General features: G+C 34.6%; 2 protein-coding genes across 6 annotated transcripts in view; both read right to left on the bottom strand.

The window, feature by feature from the left end:
• LOC125271685 (B-cell receptor CD22-like) overlaps positions 1-2,629 on the bottom strand; it is a 43,723-nt gene extending 41,094 nt beyond the window's left edge. For 2 of the 3 annotated variants that reach the window (XM_048195831.1, XM_048195832.1), the window contains exons 1-2: positions 2,368-2,609; positions 2,050-2,119 (exon numbers count right to left, since the gene is read on the bottom strand). In XM_048195831.1, coding sequence (XP_048051788.1) covers positions 2,050-2,119; positions 2,368-2,382 — 85 coding nt within the window. In that variant the 5' untranslated portion in view covers positions 2,383-2,609. Of the gene's footprint in view, positions 1-2,049; positions 2,120-2,367 lie in introns of all 3 variants that reach the window. The other variant, XM_048195835.1, reaches the window with a different exon arrangement.
• Positions 2,630-2,828: 199 nt separating this feature from the next.
• LOC125271682 (vicilin-like seed storage protein At2g18540) lies at positions 2,829-21,360 on the bottom strand. Of its 3 annotated transcripts, none has more exons than XR_007185690.1 (3): positions 21,079-21,333; positions 8,894-9,148; positions 2,829-4,445 (listed from the first exon to the last, which is right to left on the bottom strand). XR_007185690.1 is itself a non-coding variant. In XM_048195827.1 (2 exons), the coding sequence occupies exon 2, from the start codon at positions 14,860-14,862 to the stop codon at positions 14,377-14,379; it is 486 nt and encodes a 161-aa protein (XP_048051784.1). In that variant the 5' UTR covers positions 14,863-15,361; positions 21,079-21,360; the 3' UTR covers positions 13,265-14,376. The 3 variants fall into 3 exon arrangements, 1 of the variants encoding a protein (XP_048051784.1); XR_007185691.1 differs by lacking the exon at positions 2,829-4,445 and adding an exon at positions 7,134-7,188 and having other exon boundaries at positions 21,079-21,335; XM_048195827.1 differs by lacking the exons at positions 2,829-4,445; positions 8,894-9,148 and adding an exon at positions 13,265-15,361 and having other exon boundaries at positions 21,079-21,360.
• Between the last annotated feature and the right edge of the window lie 1,241 nt (positions 21,361-22,601).

Below are 22,601 nucleotides of genomic sequence, written 5' to 3'. Positions count from 1 at the left end.
TATATAATTTAACAGCTGGAAAGACGGCTACATTTATAAAGTGTTTGCGTGTGTCTCGACAGTTACAAATAAAGCCACAATAATCTCATGGAGCGAACTTGTCAATCATTATTTTGATGGATGACGCAAAGAAAACTCTGACCAATAAGAGGACAGTTTTACTCGCATGTGACTTGCCTAAACGCATTTTGGTACGCTTTGAAATGTTGCCATGTGAAAGCGAACCGAACCAAGAAGAAAATGCAACATTGTAACAAATTTAGTCCCTGTTTCGGAACAAAACAAGCGATCCATAGGTGTGAAAACACCCTTAGTTCGTTTTCCATGAATCTACATATCATTCAAGTGACAAGTGTTCCAAGTTTATCTTGTAAAATAAAAGAGCTTAGGTTTTTCAATGACAATTTCCTTAAAGCATGCAGTTTCACATTAATCTCTTTAACACAGAGATCACAACATGTCAGTCACTTTCTCATAAACACAAGAACAGGGGCATGGGAAATAGGGGTGCTGCAATTATTGTTCATTTAAATTTTTATTCATTTTTAGCATTTAGTAATTTATTTGTAATAAACACTTTAAGTGGGCAATTAAAAAGTGTTAAGGCAGGAACACACCAAGCCAACGGTCGGCCGTCTGGCAGTTTTTGTTCGTCAGCCGACTAAGTTTTCTCAGTGTGTTCCATTTCCTGTCATTGCACAGGCTCTTATTGTATATGACCGGGTAAACAGCCCAATAACCCCTTTTTTAAAGGCTTAATTCATGTCCCACATAGACCGGTCTGCTGCATTATGATCGCAAGCAGTATCAATAATGTCAAAAATAAGATATGCAGTCAAATGTATGCTGTTTAAATGAGGTTTCTCACTGATAAGCTTGATGTGATTTGTGGAGTTTTGACATGTTTCAAAGACTCAATATTTATTTATTTATTTTTATTTTTTATTTTTTTAAATGTGTTGAATAATAATAATAATAATAATAATAATAATAATAAAAATAACAGCACCCCCAACCTAAAACATATTCCTCAACTGAATTGAGATCATCTGTTACATTAATTCAGGAACATGATTACCTAGCAGTAATGGGGGAGCAGGATATCATCAAGTCCCAGGTCAGGTGATTATGCGGTTGGCAACAATTCATTTGCTTCTTCCCATTTTGGAGGCTGTGTCCTCTAAAGTTGCAAACCACTTCACCTGATTGTTTTAGTTTACTGTCTCCTTTATAATAAATTATGTGTTTCTGTAAACACTGTTACAAAGGCCACAAACTCACATAAGAACCAAGAGATAAAATGCCCAACTAAAGGAAACACTGACCACCATAATGGTGACCAAACATATTTAAACCTGTTAATTCTCAAAAACAACCATAGACAAACGACAAATAAAGTCAGTCTTGTTTGTAATAAGGGAGATTTAATGTGTTTTCAGTTGATTTCATCTAAGGCTGTATATAGAATGGCCACTGACGCCCTGTAGATCACATCTCCGAAAGCGTCTAAACAAATGTTCTAATAGGCGCTATGTTTACATATGTATAATTCACATGTAATGCTATTTTTGTCTTCATTTCAAAATATTTTATGTATCAGTATATAGCCATATGATCAACACATATACTGAAAAATATAAGCACTAGTTTCCCATATATGGAAATGTATTATGTTATATATTGCATTATACTTTCCCATATATTTTTGTTCCATAAGGGTAAATACATTCACATCTGAGAAAATAGGCCAATATTCATGATGTGGTGATGCACAGATTTCTGTCCAATCAAATGCTCGGAACAGTGAACACATCTCTCCCTTAAACCACCTGACACTGACTAAACAAATCATGTTCAAGACTGTGGCACAACTCTATTTGATATTTATAAAATGGATGAGCCCACTGATGTGTCGCACCCAAACTTCCTGTTTCAAAAGCAAACACATCACAAAAGCACAAAAACTGCTCATTAATCACTCATTATGACATCTTTGAAATAAAATTAAATAAAAACAGTGTTTCTAATGTGAATGAAACAGAGACTCACTGTGAATCATGAGCAGAAAGATCAGAGGAAGAGCAGGAGCCATTCTGACCAACATCAGCATCAAATATATCTATAATACAGCATAAATCATCATCATATACTCATAAACAGTGTCTGTTCATCACTCTAAACAGCTCTTAGTGTTAGTAAGATCTTTGCTCATCTGAAGATTATTAATGCTCAACATCAGTGTGTGTAAATGAACTGATCATTAGATGTTCAGAAGATATTTCTCATGTCAGGAATCATGTGTTATATGAGCTTCATCTATAGAAATAATCATCAGTTTTTATTGAAGTATGAATGTGTTTGTCTTACCGTTTTGAAGCTCATCAGATCAACAGCAACCAAATGACTGACTGTTTTAACACAAGCACTTTAGCTTTATAGGACTTTTTGTGCAGTGACTTTTTGTTAACACTGCAGTGGCAGAAATGTTTACTTCTCTCTCCACTGAACAAAAGCAGAACCACTGACCTAAAACTGAAAAGAAAAAAAAAATTAGGGGTGTTAAGTATATATATATATACATACATTATAATACATCCTTTTCATTGCCAATAGAGTGAAATAACTGAACATAAACATACAAGCTTGATAAAAATGCTCATTTTAGAAGAAAAATTCAGATGGCACTTAGAGGCTTTTGCATCTGAAGTCTTCATATATACAGTGCTGAGAAAAAGTGAAAAAGTCCTTTTTTTTATCACACATTAATGTTTCAGATCATCAAACAAATTTAAATATGAATCAAAGATAACACAAGTAAACACAACATGCAGTTTTTAAATGAAGGTTTTATTATGAAGTGAAAACAAAATCCAAACTCACATGGCCCTGTGTGAAAAGGTGCTATTGAAACATAACCTAACTGTGGTTTATCTTTATCACACCTGAGTTCAGTTTCTCTAGCCACACCCAGGCCTGATTACTGCCACACCTGTTCGCAATCAAGAAATCACTTAAATAGGACTTGCCTGACAGTGAAGTAGACCAAAAGATCCTCAAAAGCTACACATCATGTTGAGATCCAAAGAAATTCAGGAACAAATGAGAATAATAGAATAATATAGAAATAATATTGACAAACTATATATCATTTGAAAGCTTAAACATTGTAGTTTTCATATCTGTAGCTTTCTGATTTCACATGACAGAGGAACAGTAAATTATTAATTCACATCAATATTTTTAGACTCATAAGGCATATTCAGACATTTGTTTTAAAATAGCAATGCAAATGAAAAATCTTGTTCTTTTTGCATGTCTTTTATGTGTTTGTTAAAGGTTGAATTCAAACCAAATATACTGTCTTTCTGCCCATACTACTTCTGAATAGGATAGGTTGTCAGTTTCATAACTTGTATGAACATTATGGAAATAAATGGTTCAGGTCACTCAAACCATAGGCTATATGGAAATGGAAGAGTCTGTTTGTGGAATTGTACTGTACCCAAACAAAATCTTACTTAATGCTCAACCTAAAACTTACTGAGATATCAACCTAAAATTTGAAACACAACTTGATTAGATTTTATATAGGTACACTATACTATAGATACTATAGGTACAGTATAATTACCAAAAAGTTACACTGTAAATTTGTTTTAATTACGCAGCACTTTCCAGCCTGTAATCTAAAGCGTTACTATTTTCATTTGTCACAGACTTGGCTAGATCAGAAATTTGAATATGAACACACTAAGATCCCAATCAAACGAAACACTGATCACCATTATGGTGACTTTTACAGTAGTACAATTAGAGTACTAAACAATATAACTTCTTGCAGTGGCATGGTTAAAAACAGCTTTAGCAAAACAAGAACAGAAAATTGCTTTAATGTAAGTATCATTTTGCTGTTGATTAACAGTAATTTGTAAGAAAATGACTCACTGAAGCTAAGCAGGGTTGAGTCTGGTTAGTACCTGGATGGGAGACCTCCTGGTAAAACCAGGTTGCTGCTGGAAGAAGTGTTAGTGAGGCCAGCAGGGGGTGCTCACCCTGTGTTCTGTTTTTGTGTTCATTGAGATATTGTTTAAAATGTTACTTTTCAAAGGGGGTGTACTCATTTACACTGAGCACTGTATATGCCTCATTTATTCATTCATTCATACTGTTAAATCATTTCTGCTTTGAATTCATGTGTTATTTTGTTTATATTGAGCTTTATGACTGCAATGGTATTTGAATAGATAAAATTTTCTTCATGAAGAGGATGATGTTTCCCACAGGAGCTGTAACCAATCCTGACCACTGCATCACCTCCAGAACCCATTCACTCACAGCCACCGCCACCATCACAGCCACCGTCACCATCACAGCCATCGTCACCATCACAACCACTGTCACTGTCACGATCATCATCATCACCGTCACCATTACCATCACATTCACTTGAAGAAAAAAAGATGCAATATTAACATTAAATGTTTGTTATGCCTCAACACACAAACACACACATACACAGGTTTGTTTTGCTATAAAAATCTTAAAAGTCACTATAGAATGGCCCTTCCCTTCACTATACTTAAACCTACACCATATATATATATATATATATATATATATATATATATATATATATATATATATATATATATATATATATATACACACATACATATATATACAGTACAGTCCAAAAGTTTGGAACCACTAAGATTTTTAATGTTTTTAAAAGAAGTTTCGTCTGCTCACCAAGGCTACATTTATTTAATTAAAAATATAGTAAAAAACAGTAATATTGTGAAATATTATTACAATTTAAAATAACTGTTTTCTATTTGAATATATTTGACAAAGTAATTTATTCCTGTGATGCAAAGCTGAATTTTCAGCATCATTACTCCAGTCTTCAGTGTCACATGATCCTTCAGAAATCATTCTAATATGCTGATCTGCTGCTCAAGAAACATTTAATGTGTACAATTGTACAAAATATTTGTGTACAATATTTTTTTTCAGGATTATTTGATGAATAGAAAGTTCAAAAGAACAGTGTTTATCTGAAATCTAATCTTTTGTAACATTATAAATGTCTTTACTGCCACTTTTGATTGATTTAATGCATCCTTGCTGAATAAAAGTATTCATTTCTTTCATTTCTTTTCAAAAAAATAAAAATAAAAATTCTTACTGACCCCAAACTTTTGAATGGTAGTGTATAATGCTACAGAAGCTTTGTATTTCAGATAAATGCTGTTCTTTTGAACTTTCTATTCATCAAGGAATCCTGAAAAAAAAGTACACAACTGTTTTCAACATTGAAAATAATCATAAATGTTTCTTGAGCAGCAAATCATCATATTAGAATGATTTCTGAAGGATCATGTGACACTGAAGACTGGAGTAACGATGCTGAAAATTCAGCTTTGCATCACAGGAATAAATTACTTTGTCAAATATATTTAAATAGTACACAGTTATTTTAAATTGTAATAATATTTCACAATATTACTGTTTTTTACTGTATTTTTAATTAAATAAATGTAGCCTTGGTGAGCAGACGAAACTTTTTAAAAACATTAAAAATCTTAGTGGTTCCAAACTTTTGGACTGTACTGTATATATATATATATATATATATATATATATATATATATATATATATATATATATATATATATATATATATATATATATATATATAAAAGAATGTTAAAATTATGTTAGGTTCCTGTGACGGGTAGGTTTAGGGATAGTGTTGGGAAGGACATTTAGTGTCATATAAAAGATTTTGTCCATGTAAAAGACCCCACAAAGTCAAAGATTCCATGTCTTTTTACTGTGTGTGGTCATCTGGACACATTCATAGACACACACACTCTTAGAAAGTATGTGTTAAAACTGACTCAAACTGTGTTAAATTCTCACACATCAATAGGTGAGTTTAGGGACAACACTTGTGTTAATTCTGACACATTGTTACGTATATCTGCGTAATTTATTTTTTTAAGCCTTTAGGTGGCGTTGTGGGGAATCCTCAATCTGTGGAAGCACGATGACGTCACCGAGTTTCCGGCATAAATAGCGTGGATGGCATCAATGGAGTCTCTCTCGCTGGGCTGGTTTCGCCGGTGTCTCTCTCTGCGATACCCTCGCTGCGGTCCCTTTTTGAACGTCCGCTCCCATGGGGCACTTAGTCTTTCGTTTGTTATAGTTTAGTTTGCATTCTTGATCTTTCATTGTTTTGTTTGATATGTTTTTTTTATATAAATATTAATGTTTAATTTTAACAGTAACGGGTAGTGAAGTTGCTTAACCCTCTGGAGTCTGAGGCTGATTTGGGGCTTGGAGAAGTTTTGACATGCCCTGACATTTGTGCTTTTTTCAGTTGTTCATAAACATATAAATGACAAAAGTGTCATTACACTGTGTTCAGCACAAACTAGGCTACAATAATATGTGAGGAACATGTATATACATGTTTGTATTTTTGAAGGAATAATGTTTATGCGTGGTTATTGAAAAAACAAAAAACTTAAGTCACTGAAATAAGGCCAAAAAAAGTATATTAAATCTGTGTTCACAAGACTTTTGGGTATTGGAGGTTGTAGACTAGAGTTTTTGCTTCAAAATTATGTAAAAAGTATGCTGCTTACTCCTTCATATAAAACAATATATTGATTTAGTTTTTGTAAGACACTTTTTGTCAAGAAACACAGTATGCGTGGAGGCGTGAATCTGCATGAATAATGGGCCATTCTCACCTGAGAAGACAAAAGAATCGCATAACAATGACCTGAAATGACTTGCATATTAATGAGGCCTTTCAGTCAGGTAGGCTGTGAAAAAAACCCTCTGTAATCATGTCTCAGCTCATCATAAACAGCAATACTGTGAAATATTATTACAATTTAAAATAATGGTATTCTATTATATTCTTTAAAATATAATGTATTTCTGTGATGCAAAGTGTCTGAACAATTATGTTACCTCTATAGCATTTCATATAGGCTTTCAGCTTAAAAGCATGCACATTTGGAGAAATATTGATGGATTCTTATATATTTATGTCAATTTTCTATACTGAGAAGTAATATTTATTGTCATCACTATGAGTGCTGGATACTGTTTTTTCAATTCATACTTGCAGCCGGAGGGCGCTCTCTGTACACCTTTAGTCCACAAATTATTCTAAAGAAGAAGAAGAGGACATTTCAGGAATGGTATTTTCAATTCATACTGCAGCCGGAGGGCGCTCTCTGTACACCTTTAGGCCACAAATTCATATGAAGAAGTAAAGGAACTAGGAACTAACGGCATGTCTTCTAGAGATCGCTAACCATTGCTTTAACATCCAAATACACACTTTTCAAGACAATAAATACACGATTGAGACGATGAATGCATGTATTGACTGAATTTGCGTCTGAATAGCGCTGGCTCCGTGGGCGTGGCCGCATTAGCGGATAATGAGCTGAATCACAGACTTCTGACATGGCTCTCTTTTCATACAGATTACATAAACACAGAAGGTTTGTTTTTGATTTGACTTGCACGATTTAAAACCTGACATTTCAACGTTTCTTTAGACATAAGTGTCATTTTTTTTGTCATTAGTATTCATAAGTTACAGTTCATTTTCTGAGAACTATCAGATTGGACTTTGTTCAGAGGGAGACGAGAGATCACGCATCATGTTAGTTTTCTTTATTTTACAAAAAGCACAACATTTTGTTTTTACTCTGAGTGTACACAAATAAAAGAAGACATTCTATAGTTTCAATTGATATATTACTTATGTCTCTATGACAAGAAATGATGGAGTATTTTAAGTCTGTTTTGCTGCAATGTGAAAAAAATCCTGCAAAACGCGCCGGCGCTTTTTCAGACCTCAGGGAGTTAAAGAGGTCACTGTTTATTAATGTAGTAAGTATAGTGAAGGAAGCTTATGATAGCAACCTGATTCGTAACAAAGCACTGTTCGCCAGAGTAGAACTGGCCCCCTGACTAAGCCTGGTTTCTCCCAAGTTTTTTTTTTCTCCATTTTAACACCTATTTGCCACCTGATGTCACCTGTTGGAGTTTGGGTTCCTTGCCGCTGTCGCCTTTGGCTTGCTTAGTTGGGGACACTTGACATTTGACTTGACATTTGATATTCAACAGTTTTCTTGACATTTATTCAACAGTGCTTTGATCTGCCTGCATTGACACTATTATTTAAGAGCTGCTGTGCAGCAAAAATTATGTACCAGTTATCAATGTAAAGCTGCTTTGACACAATCTGCATTGTAAAAAGCGCTATATAAATAAAGGTGACTTGACTTGACTTGACTTGACTTGAAGGAAGCAGAGGCCCGGAAGACTCACTCCTTTTGCTTTATCGGAAGCTAGATAAGAACTGTTGGTGAGAATAGCCAGGCAGGCATTCATTGTTTCTTTGGCTGTTTTTCCCTACCTGTTTACTGTTAATTCTTTTGTTAATATTTTGTCTAATTTTTGTTTGCAACATTATTTATGAATTGTTTATTCTTTTTTCTATTATAATTAAACGAGGGTGATTTATTGTCCTGAAAATTAACAACCGGTGTCTGTGGCTCTTGCATGTTTACGGTCTATGTCCTAGTTGGAGTTATTATTTTGAACGAGCTGTTAACTCGGACATGGGCCATAACACACATTCATTGAGTCAATGATTTTAACACAGTAAATGTGTCAGGAAGGTTAACCAGAGGTGTAGTCAAGACCAGACCCTCCAAGACCGAGACTAAGACAATGATTGGATGTAGATTTTGCTTTTTTTTTTTATAATCATTGATTAAAGTTTCACAATCTGGAGGGAATTTAAGAAAATGTAAATTTTGTAGGAAGCAGTGATTAATATAGTGATTATACTTACATTTCTGAACAGCATGAGATTAATCCCATACAGCACTCAGTCCAAAAGTCACAACAATTTTCCAAACAGCATTTGCACATTTCCTTCCGTTTCGCATTGGTGCTTTCGTGACAGCTGCAACTGCATCCGTTATTGCAATTGTCCTGGCAGTTCTCGCATACATCTTTGCTGTTCCCACAACCCATGACTCACAAGTTTAATTTGAAGCAGTCAGCTGATTAGGAAATATTCTTAAATCCCTTAAACAGTCTTCACCTGGAATGAATGAACAGAATGTCATTTAATTTAAAGATCCTTCAGGAGACAATGAGCATGTGCCGCAGGAGTGTCTGACCAACCTAATATCTACCCAAAATAAAAACTACTGCAAACTTTTGACAAGGTCCAATATTGTCCATATAACATTGCATGCATGTTTTCTTTCTAGAAATCTGACTTTTAAAAAATAAGAAAAAAAAAAAAAAAAGAGTTTTTCTTATCCCTATAAAACTATTTGTGTAAATATCCAATATTCTGATGGCATTAACTCAATATCCTCTGTCAGTTAGAGCATAGAAAAAGAAAATCTTCATGCTAATATAATAAAGATTGTCATAGATTAAGCGTTTTGACTGAACCAAATTTCTTCTGCACGAGAGATGAACACATTTTTACAATTTTCTGGGTCTTGAAAAAGTCTGTGTTTGCAATACATTTCCTTCTTCCTTTTCTGCAAAATGCTCGCTCTGTCTGGATGCATTTAAATCTGTGTTTCTGTCACATATCACACATGCGCACTTCAGTAAACCGACAGAAGACAGGTTAATGCATTTACATGCTGCGCAAAATTGGGGTAAGAGCCAAAAGATTACCTGTTCCGATTGGTTTATGCTTAAAGGGATAGTTCACCCAAAAATGAAAATTTGATGTTTATCTGCTTACCCCCAGCGCATCCAAGATGTAGGTGTCTTTGTTTCTTCAGTAGAACACAAATGATGATTTTTAACTGCAACCGCTGCCGTCTGTCAGTGGTATAATGCAAGTCAGCGGGAACTTGGACTATAAGAGTAAATAAAACACTACAGACAAATCCAAATTAAACCCTGCGGCTCGTGACGACACATTGATGTCCTTAGACACGAAACGATCGGTTTGTGCGAGAAACGGAACAGTATTTATATCATTTTTTACCTCTAATACACCACTATGTCCAACGGCATTCATCACTCGATTCGTTTGGTCTGATCGCGCTCTGACAGCGGCAGTGATGTCTCGCGCATATACTTCAATGAGAGCGAGACATCACTGCCGTTGTCAGAGCGCGATCAGACCAAACGAATCAAGTGACTTGCATTATACCACTGACAGACGGCAGCGGTTGCAGTTAAAAATCATCATTTGTGTTCTACTGAAGAAACAAAGACACCTACATCTTGGATGCGCTGGGGGTAAGCAGATAAACATCAAATTTTCATTTTTAGGTGAACTATCACTTTAAGCCATTTATGACCTTACTTGGATAAAAGAAAATGGGTTACCATCTTTACATGACCACGTTCGTTGGAAAATACTTAATATTTTAAGTAAATGCAACTGAGTCAGTGCAAAATGATAATTCAGAAATGTAAGTTAAATGAACATAAGTTGTGGTATTGAAAACTTAAAAAATATAAGTTCACCTTATTTTCATAAAGTTATTCCAACTGAAATATATAAGCTCAATGACCTAAATTTGTCAAGTTGAAAATACTTAAAAATCTAAGTAATTAAAACTTAAATAAGTCAGTGGAAATTAGTACCTCAAAAAGTTAAGTTGAGCAAAAAAAAAAAAAAAAAACAAACATATTTTACAGGGAATGTTTGTATTGAAAACTTAAAAAAGTTACTTACTTTCATAAAGTTAATCCAACTAAACATTAAATTTGTCAAGTTGAACATACTTAATATTCTACGTAAAGACAACTGAGTCAGTGCAAAAAGATAACTCAAAGTTAAGGTGAGTGAATGATTTTTTTTTTACAGTGTTGATTTTTTTTTTTCTCTTTTTTTTTCTTCTTTTTTCCCCTCCTCGTTGTGGATTCTACGGCCCCACATGGATCCTGGTTGTCTTGTTTTTCATGACAAGATTGGATTTGTACATTCTGTGTAAGTTCAAACTAAAACCAACTCATTTGAGAGACCTGAGAGCTGTGAAGCTGTGTCTGTTGTATCACAGTATGCAAATTTTTAAATTAAAGTTAAAAATGTTGAGCTTTTCAACAAAACATCCTTGTCTGAACTAAAAAAAGAAACAGTTTCTGCCCTGAAGCGATGTGTTCAATGTGCGGATCTACCTGTTTGGTCTGATCAAGTTTTGCTTTTTAGGCATTTCTCACCGGATTATTTTCTCACTTGTGGGAACTTACATAATTGTTCAATATACAAATACATTATTGATCAATATTTGCTTTCCAGTCATATTATTGTCATACGAGGGAAAGTAATGTTATGTTTTAACCTTGATCCATCCTGTGTACTTGTATTGAGCTATGTAGCTATACAACTATACGCTCTGTCATACTGGATTAAAGTTAAATTAAAGTTAAGTTAAATTTTACATTGTTGGTAAAAACTGAGTTGTTGCATAGTTGAAGTAATTTAAATATTTTAAATGTGAAATATTTATAATTATATATAGTCAGTGAAACATTTTTCAATGTTTATTAAACTTTGTTAAAAGCCTTTGCTGAAGCATTGTCTGTTTTCTTGCAGTTTTTAAAATGTCTCAAATTTGACAGTATTAAGGCTTAAAGGTCAAATACTCAACAATTTAATTGATGAGGTCTTAATTACAACAACAAACGATAGTATGTTATTTCAGCCATACTGATGCCATTATATCTGTCCCTCTTTCTGTGGAATAAAGTCCTGTCAGATGTATTACAGTAGCTGCTTTCTGTCTAAACAAGAGGAAACTTAAACTTGAACAGTTCCTGTAATAATGTGTTAAATTACCCAACATATTCCTACCTAAATTTAACATCTGCACTGGACAAAATATTTAGCAATTCTTTCTATGTTTAACTTGATCAGGAAAATAATATTCATTTAAAATATGAAATAAATGTCATAAAAACCATTATATTTAACTTTCTCGTGCATGTCAACACATTGTTACAATTCTAATTTATAAGTAATCTGTTTGTGTTTCTTGATAAAAAATTGCTTAAATTAATTTTTGGGCAGATTGAACCTTAAAATTCCAAGCGAATTTTTAGAATTAGAAGGTTCTATCTGCGTTTGACCCATTCCATTCCAAAAATCTCCATTTACAAATTTGAGAGGATTTTGATATTGTACATTTAGAATTCATTTAGGGTCTCTGTCATTTCCATGTTTGAAAGAAACTTGTTCCCCATATCATTTTTGCTATATGGAATGCAAAAACTGTGAAGCTCAATATCTCAGAACTGCTCAGAGCGCAGATAGAACCTTATAATTCCAACGGGATGAAATGACAAACACTGATCTACTGTTTTCTAATGGCTCCACCACACACATTCATATTTGGTCACTTATTAGACATTCATTCTTCAAGATATTTTCATCCAAAGAATGCACAAACAAATCTTCCAGCTCCCGACAGAGATATATGATGATGGCATATCGGAAGCACCGGGAGAATTCCCGGTGGGCTGGTCTGTTTCTTTGACCACGAGGGCCGGTGTTGTCATGGCGCTGGGTTGAAATATGGATGCTCTAGAAACTGTCGACGCAGTGAAAATGTACTAAGCTGAGTACCTTTTTCCTTAAAACCAGTCAGTGGTGGATTTTTCATATTTTCATATTTATCATATCGTAATAGTAGGCAAATAATAAAATAGAGGGCCTATCATTTATGTTATGCTATGTTTCTTGCTAATATGCTACACATTGGGAAACAATATTCATTTTTCTGTCCAACTAGCTTACATAACCAGACAGTAAAATGTGATTTTTGTAACATAATGTAACTTTTTTTTAAACAAATGTGCTATCACTCACTTTAATATTTTTACTGTAAAGTTGTGCAGTTTTGCGGGATTTATACTTGGGTAAAGTTGGTTTTATATTCGCACATTCGGACATCCGTATTCAATAGCCTTGTTAATCACACTACATTGGACATTCAGTGGACATTCACAAGTAAATATGCCATTAAAACAATACTTGCCTATTTTGATCGACTGTGAAAAATGTTGTAAGTTGACAATCGTTGGTTGTCGATATCATGTCGCTGCTTAAAATTCGCAAACATTAATTTATTGCACATTTATTGGAAAGTCTGAATTTATCAGAAGTCCGAATGTGCGAATATAAAACCAACTTTACCGAAGTGGGATTTATGGTATTTTTTGTTATTTATTTTGCCTCAATTTGTAATAATTGTATATAGTAAGTATATATATTTATATAAAAGAGGAAAATGTTTATGTTAAAACCACTTTAAAAAAGATCTACATTTCTCAATTTCATTCAAAGAGATAGACATGAAAAAAGTGCCTGGGTTTAGTGGATCATTGCTGCCATGGAAAGTAAAAAAATTACAATAACATGATTTTTTAACTACAGTCACTAGATGGCTTAAGAATTAATCAATGGTTCACGTTATAAAATCATTATTATACAATAAAAAATGACTATATCAAATTTTAGCATTTTTGCACTGAATTGGAAATAATATTTTTGAAAAATACAATTAATTACAAGGCTGTAGAGAACAGTGCACAATTTGCAGACTTATATACTGAGGTTTTAATTACATTATTTTAATATAGTCAGTCGGGAATTAAAGTGGGCCGGTCTAAGGCATGAAACTCCAGGGCTGAAAATGAGTCCCACTCTGGCCCTGCTTCACGTGCTATCTTAAATTTGATAATTCCCACTTCAGAAGTCATGATTGTGAGCTCATTGCATTCGAAATGGGCGTTCATGTGTAATTTTTACCAAGGAAACTCATATTTACGATAATTTAGAGAGCACGTAAAGGCAGCAAAAGGAACATCTCATTACCCCAAAATCACTGAATTGTCTTAGGGACGATAACAGTCTCATTGTTTTTGTCCAATTTTAAGGCCTTGTCCACATGTACACAGGTATTTTTTAAACAGAGTTTTTCCTCCTTCGTTCACATCCACATTAAAAACACGCTATGAAGTGCTGTCAAGAGCATGCCAAACAAACAGGTGGTGATATAACCCTAACTGTAAAGCCATGTTGGTCAATCAGAAGCCTGGAAAAAAGGTTATTAAAAAAAAATCAATCGCATGCAACCATAGTGACATATAAAAAATAACGACATCCACAACACAAGACAGTGACTGGATTTAAAACCTTCAGATGACAAACAGCTTCTATCTGCTTCTCTGAGAAGTATCGAAACCGCCCATGAAAACATACAAAATATGCTAAAAGAATGTGCCCATATGATAAAGCCAAATGGTATATACAATTAGAATATAAGGGGTTATTTGGAGGGTCTCGATTTATGTATTTTTTGTTTCACTTCTTTTCTGCTCCTCGCAATCTTTAACTTTATCCACAATAAGTTTATCCACAATAAGTTTTCCACTTGATCCTCCTGTGACAGCAGCTCCTACTGCGATTAAAGCTGCAGGTGTTACCACTGCACCACCAGCTGCAGCCAGTAATGTGCCTCCAGCAAGAGCTGCTCCAACACCTACTGCCACAAATGCTGCAGCTTGGGCTGTATCATTTATCCTTCTTCTTTCATCCTCTTTTATCTTTTCTTCCTCTCTCTTCCGTCTCTCCTCTTCCTCTCTCTTCCGTCTCTCCTCTTCCTCTCTCTTCTGTCTCTCCTCTTCCTCTATTTTTTTCTGAGCTTCCTGGTACATCTCATTTGTGTAATGATCTTCTCCATTCTCCTCCACCATTCGGTCTATTTTCTCCAGCAGTTCTGTGACCTGTGATCGATTTTTTTCATCTGTGTTATTAAACACGATAGCCACCATTACACTGTTCGACTAGCTCATTAATCTGCTTGTTTTTTGACAGAAGCCCCTCTATAGATATTTTTAACTGATCTCCTCTAGTGAAGAGCATAATGGTGTAACAAGCAGCTTTTTCTCCAAAGTTCTCCTGAATCCATTTCACAGTGTTTTTCTCCTCCTCTGTGAATTTCACATCCAGTCTGGTGACCAGCAGAAACACATGAGGACCAGGAACAGACATCTCCACACACTTCACTATTTCCCCCAGATAGCAACTTTGTGTCGGCCCAGATCCGGCCCACATCTGGCACATGCGGGATGATGATCTGGCCCACATGTGGCAGGAATGATGGCAATTGGGTGGACCGCTCCTGTTTACCAGATCTGGACCACAAGCAGGCCACAAAAATGCCAAATGTCAGCCAAGTGCAAAGACCTGGACCTTATCTGATCCACAAAATCTTATGTATTATTTATAGAGTCATTTCAGCATTAACAAGCCTGTTTTCAAGCAGAATCACTGAAGGAAAGAAGAAAAAAAGAGATGAGCAGAAACACAAGAACTACAACTGACTTCAGTCACAGCCTTAGAGGAAATCAACTGAAGATAAAAGACATTAAATCTCTGAAGATCTGATTCAACAACTCCACAAACAGCATTACCAGCTTCACTTATTACTAACCTGACTGACTTTATTTCTGTCACACGTCTACAGAAGATCTTATTGAGAATTAACAGGTTTAACTCGTTTGTTACATTTGAGGTTACCATGATGGTGATTGATATTTCCATTAGTTGGCCTCTTAAATTTATACATATATAAGTGTCTTTTCTGACTGCTGCGATAGTGTGTTTATCAAACACATTAGCAGCAGCAGCAATAAAAATTGAAATGAGACCGGGTGTTGGCTGTTAGCCGTTGATGATTTTGCTATCATCGTGAAATGGCCTGAATCAATGATGTTGTTTAGATGAAAAAAAATGTTTTGCGGCAGTAATACACTAACATTACAAACCCTGTGTTTCTGTGACATGAGCTTGAGCTGTATTGCAGAAATTATTATTTTTATTATTTTTTTAAAAAGGTATTTTGAGATGACGCACTAAGACATCAAGAATCAGCACATTAATCTCAACTACGGTGACAATCAAAAGCATCATGTAGCCGCAATGCATGCTGGGTACTACAGTACAAAACTCCCAGAATGCATCAGAGCATTATGCAGCTGATCTGATTGTCTAAATATTTTGTTTATTGTCACCATCATTGAGATTCATACGCTGATTACTGATATCTGTGTTTGTCAATGTAGTTTTTCTTCTTGTGTTTTTATTTATTTTCATCTGGTAAACAGGAGCGGTCCGCCCAAGTGCCAGATGTGGGCCGGATTTGGGCCGACACAAAGTTGCTATCTGCTTCAAAAAACCACGAAAAACAGGACCTTAACACTCTTGAGTATGGTCTCACATATACTCCCAGGAGAGTTCATTTAACACTGCAGTTTTTGCTGTGTAGTGTTCAAAAGTATTTCTTTTTTTTAAATAAAAATTAATACTTTTTTATTCAGCAAGAATGCATTCAATCGATCAAAAGTGACAGTAAAGACATTTATTTTGAAAAAATATACTTTGGACACGGGCTCATTTGTTTGTTAGATACGATCGTATACAGTTTTACAACATAAACGCTGCTCAGATTGCATTATTTCTTGAAGAACGATGAGAGAGCAGATCATTCAGAAGAAATGTGATGGAAACAATGGACAATATGTAAATCTTTTTAATAGACAAAAAGTACTGTTTTTTGTTTTGCAATGGACACTCATATTTTACCCAAGTGCCACAGATTGGATTCATCTCGCGATCTCTATTTCATTATAAAGGTATGAAGTCCCATTTGATTTTCCATGTTGTTATTTGCACACCCCACACTGGTGTTGGAGCATCTATATCTTAAAAAACAAAAACACTGTAGATTGACAGTTTCTAATGATAAAAGTTATCTTCATTAATATTTTAGATCGTATCTAAGATAGATAGATAGCTCCTTTGACTGCTAACATGGTCACGTCGAGCTAGGCGGGTGTGGTTTCAGCAACCAGTCACATCAGTTCAAACCACGTCCCGCCTCTTTGCCCATTTTCAGTTTTCCGGGAGTGACGTGCGGTGACGCGCTTCTAAGATGGCAGCGGCCTCATTTTCGCTTCAAAACTGCTGTTCAGAACTCTGTGGGTGACGTCACGGTCACTACGTCCATATTTTTTTTTTACAGTCTATGGTATAAACCAGTCATATAGACATTATATTATTTCTTTATAGTAAATCTGTTACTGCTTGAAATGCAGCAGAGCTTTTATCATCTGAAGGTTTTTTTTTGTTACATACACAGACATCAAGAATCAGCATATGACCCTCAACAATGGTGACAATCAAACAAAGTGCTTCATGTTGCAGTGCATGATGGGAGCCACCAATCAAAACTCATCCATGGCTCCCATCATGCATTGCTGCATGAATAAATTATGCAGCTGAATTGTCCTGTAATTTTCATAGATTGTTCATGTTTGCTTTTATTTCTCTGTTGTTTTGTTGTGACAGTAGCTTGTTTTGTGATGTTCAGAGTTGATCTGTTTGTCAGTATTTTGTATTTATTTATTGTCACCGTTCTTGAGAATCAGATGCTGATTCTTGATGTCTGTGTGTGTTTAAACATTGAGGCTTCAGTGCATAATGTTTACATTTAATCACAGTTATGACAGTAAAGTGCTTGTAGCAAGGATTTTTTTTTTTTTTGAAATACACAAAAAGATGGAATGACGTTCACTTGCAGAACGCAAGTTTCTGGAGGGCGCATAAGTCTGAAGTAGCGAGTTAAGGTATGGCGGTGCAGAGCCAGCGGTCGTTCTGTAGGCAAACATCAGAGCCTTGAATTGGATGCGAGCAGCTACTGGCAGCCAATGCAAACTGATGAAGAGAGGAGTGACGTGCGCTAAGGTGTCTCCACTAATTGTCAATCATCACTCAATCATCAATCAATTATCTCATTAACTTTAACACTGCTTCAGTGTTACTTTTTAACATCCGGCAAGATGGACTCATATGTACACTTTGGGTGTTAATTTAACACTGGGGATTTTGCTGTGTTCTTTTAAAAGCCTTACCGATCTCAAACTTTTGAACAATATTGTATAAAATGTTTACTGTTTGTTATTCTGTGAATAGGACAGATTTAATAGGCCTATATTTCAGTGCTGTAATTGACAAAACTTTAACCCCTTCAGACCTGAATTATGTTCCACTGAGCAAACTGATATTTGCTCTTCTTTAATGCATAAATGAGTCTTAAAAAAAGATTTGTGCAAACTAATTTTTTTATTAGATTTTTTTCATGTCCACTACAATGGACATCAGGGCTTAACCAACAAAAAATGTCATATTTTAACCATCCAGATCTTATGAGCTAGAGTTCAAACATTTTTGAATATTTTGAAAAGTACACATACTGTAACAAAGAGCAATGCAATAAGAATGTAGAGAAAATGTAAGATGATAAGATGAATTCTCAAAAAAACTTGTTTTATTATATTTGCTGTTTGCAGTGGGTGAATGAGAATGTGTGTGTATGTCTCTGTGTGTTTGTGGGTGTGTTGTGTGTACTTGCTGTTTTTGATAAATACATGATTATGTGCATATAGAATCAGGTGTGTGTGTGTGTGTGTGTGTGTGTGTGTGTGTGTGTGTGTGTGTGTGTGTGCAGTGTATGCATTCATTTCACATTTGCTATTTGTTTTTCATTGAAACTAATGAAAAACTGAATGACAGCTTATGATCACAACATAGAAGACAAAATAAAACAAAAGAAAAAAGAAAACTAGACCAGGCAGTACTTATATTATAAAAACATAAAATCTTATTGGTTTAAACCAAAATCCATGTGATGTCCATTCCAATGGACTCAGGGTCTGAAGGGGTTAAACTGTGTTTTCTGAAATAAAAATAACTGAATTTTATAAATAAAAGTAGTAACTAAATCACTATTTGATAAAATCTCCAGTTAGCAGTGGTAAATGTGGCTTTGTGTGGTAGCGTTCATGACTGGCATAAAGTTGGTTTGACGTTAGACGTTTGATATTCGCAAATTTAGGGACCGTCTCTAAAGTTACATCCGAAATTGGTATGCATGATTCTAACTTCAATAACATTTGAAGGGAATAATTTACAGTCAAAAAATCAACTGTAAAGTGTTCATCTACATGTCAGCTATGATGCACACCTTTTATATTTTTGATATTTATTAAAATTAATTGTCAAATCATGTGTAAAAATGGCTATTTTTCACTACTGTATATACGCTCATACATAAATATGCCATAATTTAAAGCTCAATAACATTTTAAGGGAATAATTTACAGTCATAAAACCAACTGTAAAGTGTTCATCTACAGCTCTGATGAAAAATAGCCATTTTTACACATGATTTGACAGTTTATTTTAATAAATATCAAAAATATAAAAGATGTGCATCAGAGCTGACATGTAGATGAACATTTTACAGTTGGTTTTATGACTGTAAATTATTTCCTTCAAATGTTATTGAGCTTTAAATTATGGCATATTTATGTATGAGCGTATATACAGTAGGGTAGAGTGGGGTAAAACGCCCCCCTGGGGTAAAACGCCCCCCACCTGTTTTTCTCAAAATAAGCACTAGAGGTAGTCAATATACATTTTCACTGTTGCTATGCACTACGTTTGACAACGGGGATAAACAAATCTCCTTGGAGAAGCTGACACCAGTGACATATTTGAAGAGAAGAGGATTACATGGCAAGCGCTATAATTTTCAGATATTAGTAAACAAGTGTTTAAGAGAATATTGTTCTGCAGGATATCACAGTGATGTATGATAGATGAATAGTGAAGTCTGTAGTTTGAGAGGATATGTTATTTATAAGGAATATAATTATATTTTAAAAATTAAACATTTTTTTAAAAAGTCATAGCTTGTGGGGTAAAACGCCCCCTACGCTGAGGGGTAAAACGCCCCCTAGAGGCCATAGTTTCTCTCTATCATAATTACTATAATAACATATTTCTGTCTATCAAATCCTTTGTTTTACACTTAATGCAGTATAACTAGGTGGTAAAATCAAAATATTTAAACAAAATTAAATAAATAAATAAATAAATAAATAAAAATTACCCCAAGTGAGCATTAGGCTAGCTTGATAGCACAGTTAGCTCACTGATGGAAGGTGGTTAGGTGACCCAATGAAATTGGGTGGCTTTTAATGCATTTATTGGATATATTTTACTACATAAATACACAAATTTATAAGTTTAATATTTGTTTAGGGTTTTCTGTTTGTCTTGGTGATAGTGGTGAACAAATACATCAATTATCAAATGTTAAAAATTTGGATATGTTGGATATTCCTCAAATAAATATTAAAAATATTAAATATATAGGCCTATACATGTTGATACATTACTTGCCTTTCACTTTTAGAGATTAAAAACTTTGTTTTATATCAAAAATATAAAAGGTGTGCATCATAGCTGACATGTAGATGAACACTTTACAGTTGGTTTTATGACTGTAAATTATTTCCTTCAAATGTTATTGAAGTTAGAATCATGCATACCAATTTCGGATGTAACTTTAGAGACGTTCCCTAAATTTGCGAATATCAAACGTCTAACGTCAAACCAACTTTATGCCAGTGCGTTACTGTGCATTTATCTCTGTTCTTTCAAACAGATGCACGTGTTCTCAGTCACAACACGCCAAAAGCAGAGAGCACGCTAAATATATTGGGCATCATAACGGTGGATGAACAGCGTTGCTTTTAAATGCTTGTCAGCTCAAAAAAGCCCTATTTTTAATTATTTAAATGCATTTATAGAAGTGTTTTACTGTACTTTCATTTTTGAGCACATGGTGCCTACACTGAACACAGATCAAAATACAGTGACTTACATTTCATGAGATGATTTTACTGAAGCAATTTTTCATTATGTCTGTTAATCTGATTTAAATCATTTCCAGTGCTTGTTTGGACTGAAAGTTGTGTTTTATTGTGTGATGTGTAGGCCTATAATCGCTCGACTCCCTCACCAACACAACTTGTCAACATAATAATCCAAACTGAACAAATCATGGTCATGTAAAAACTATTACCATTATGAACATTAATGCATAAATGGAGACGCTATTCCATCTAACATTTACTCACCGTATGAAGATGAGCTTCAAGTTTCACTTCACTTCCTGTTGTTCAGTGGCAGGTTTGATGAACTAAAGTGGAACTGAAAGTAGATTTGTTTCACTGAAAGGTCACCGCTGACAATGACTAATCGTTTATGCAGGAGGAGGGGGATTTCATGTAGCCTCTCTTTGCCTTTGTTGGGCTCGGGGCATTTTGGACGCGTTCACTGCAGAGTAGCCTATGAGCAGTCATTTTGGATCTGCAGACTAACAATTTGATGGGATAGAGTGACAAAATTAAAAGCAGCGGGAGAGATGTAAAACTGTTTCAAAAACAGCTATAAAGAAATTGATAATGTCTTATAGTACAAATTTGTATAATTTATAAGTGATATGGAAGATTATATATATATATATATATATATATATATATATATATATATATATATATATAAATCTGTCTGTTTGTGTTTATGTTATGACAATTTTGGTGCAGTGGCAAGAGTAATGAGATGATAAAGATCACTGTCCGAGAAAAGGGTTAAGATTTTGGTAATTTAGCCTAAGCAGTTATAATCCTATACGCATAAAAAATATGGCCAGGGCGTGTGGGCTATGGTAGCCTTTTATTGTCTTATTTGTCACCGCGGTTTTGCTTTAAAATGTAAAATCAAACGCACTTTCGGGTTTATCCGATGACTTAGCCTACTGAAATACAGTGAATTATCATCATTCGTGTAAAATCCCTAGTTTGTGCATTCATCGATCCTAATGGTAGCTAATATGAAGAAGCTTAAATGGATGATGTAAAAATATAAAGCCCTGCATGACATGCAGAAAATATAGTCTAGAAAGAAAATATATCTCTCCTTTGCAATACCATAATTTCATGCAGTCTTAAAAGTGCCACTGATTTATCTGCTGGATAAAATAATAAATACAATATAGCTAAGCTAAATCTCAAACTGTGTATCATTTATATCAGCAGCATATTTCTATCGCCCAGCCCTAAAACTGCCCAATATTAGGCTAAAGCTTAAAAACAATATGATTTTTTGTAAAGCTAATTTGATCGATGTGAGCGTTATACAAACAAATTTGACTTTACTTCACTTGATGTAGTCCTGGCTCTATATAGGCTATATCGTAGCCACGAATTAGGAATTCGTTCCCCATATTTAGCAGTATTAGACAGCGATTTTCTGCCTGAAGAACCCGGAGATGCCGTACCAAGCGTACAGTACACTAACTTCATCTAACTTAAGTCTTAAGTTCATCAAAACATTAGCCGATTGGTCGTAACTGAAATCGCCATGGTTATAGCACTTATATTATAAAAAATAATATAAAAAATATGGCAGGACTTTTACTTTCTGACCCTTGGACTTTACACCTCTGGTAGTACGGCCAAACAGCATAGAAGTAGATCATTCATAAAGTTACTCAAAAAGTAATGCGCATGCTCATGCCCCAAGCGTCTATGCCAATAAGCTCTGCGGTATTATAAACCAATGAAAATGGGTTTCCCGGGTGAACCAAAATGTGCCCCGC

Source organism: Megalobrama amblycephala, linkage group LG7 (genome assembly GCF_018812025.1).
Source record: "Megalobrama amblycephala isolate DHTTF-2021 linkage group LG7, ASM1881202v1, whole genome shotgun sequence".
Taxonomy (NCBI): Eukaryota; Metazoa; Chordata; class Actinopteri; order Cypriniformes; family Xenocyprididae; genus Megalobrama; species Megalobrama amblycephala.
This window is presented reverse-complemented; position numbering and strand designations above follow the sequence as displayed.

Excerpts from the sequence above, each read along its gene's own strand:
- LOC125271682 (XM_048195827.1), bottom strand. The coding sequence starts at position 14,862 with ATGGTGGCTATCGTGTTTAATAACACAGATGAAAAAAATCGATCACAG.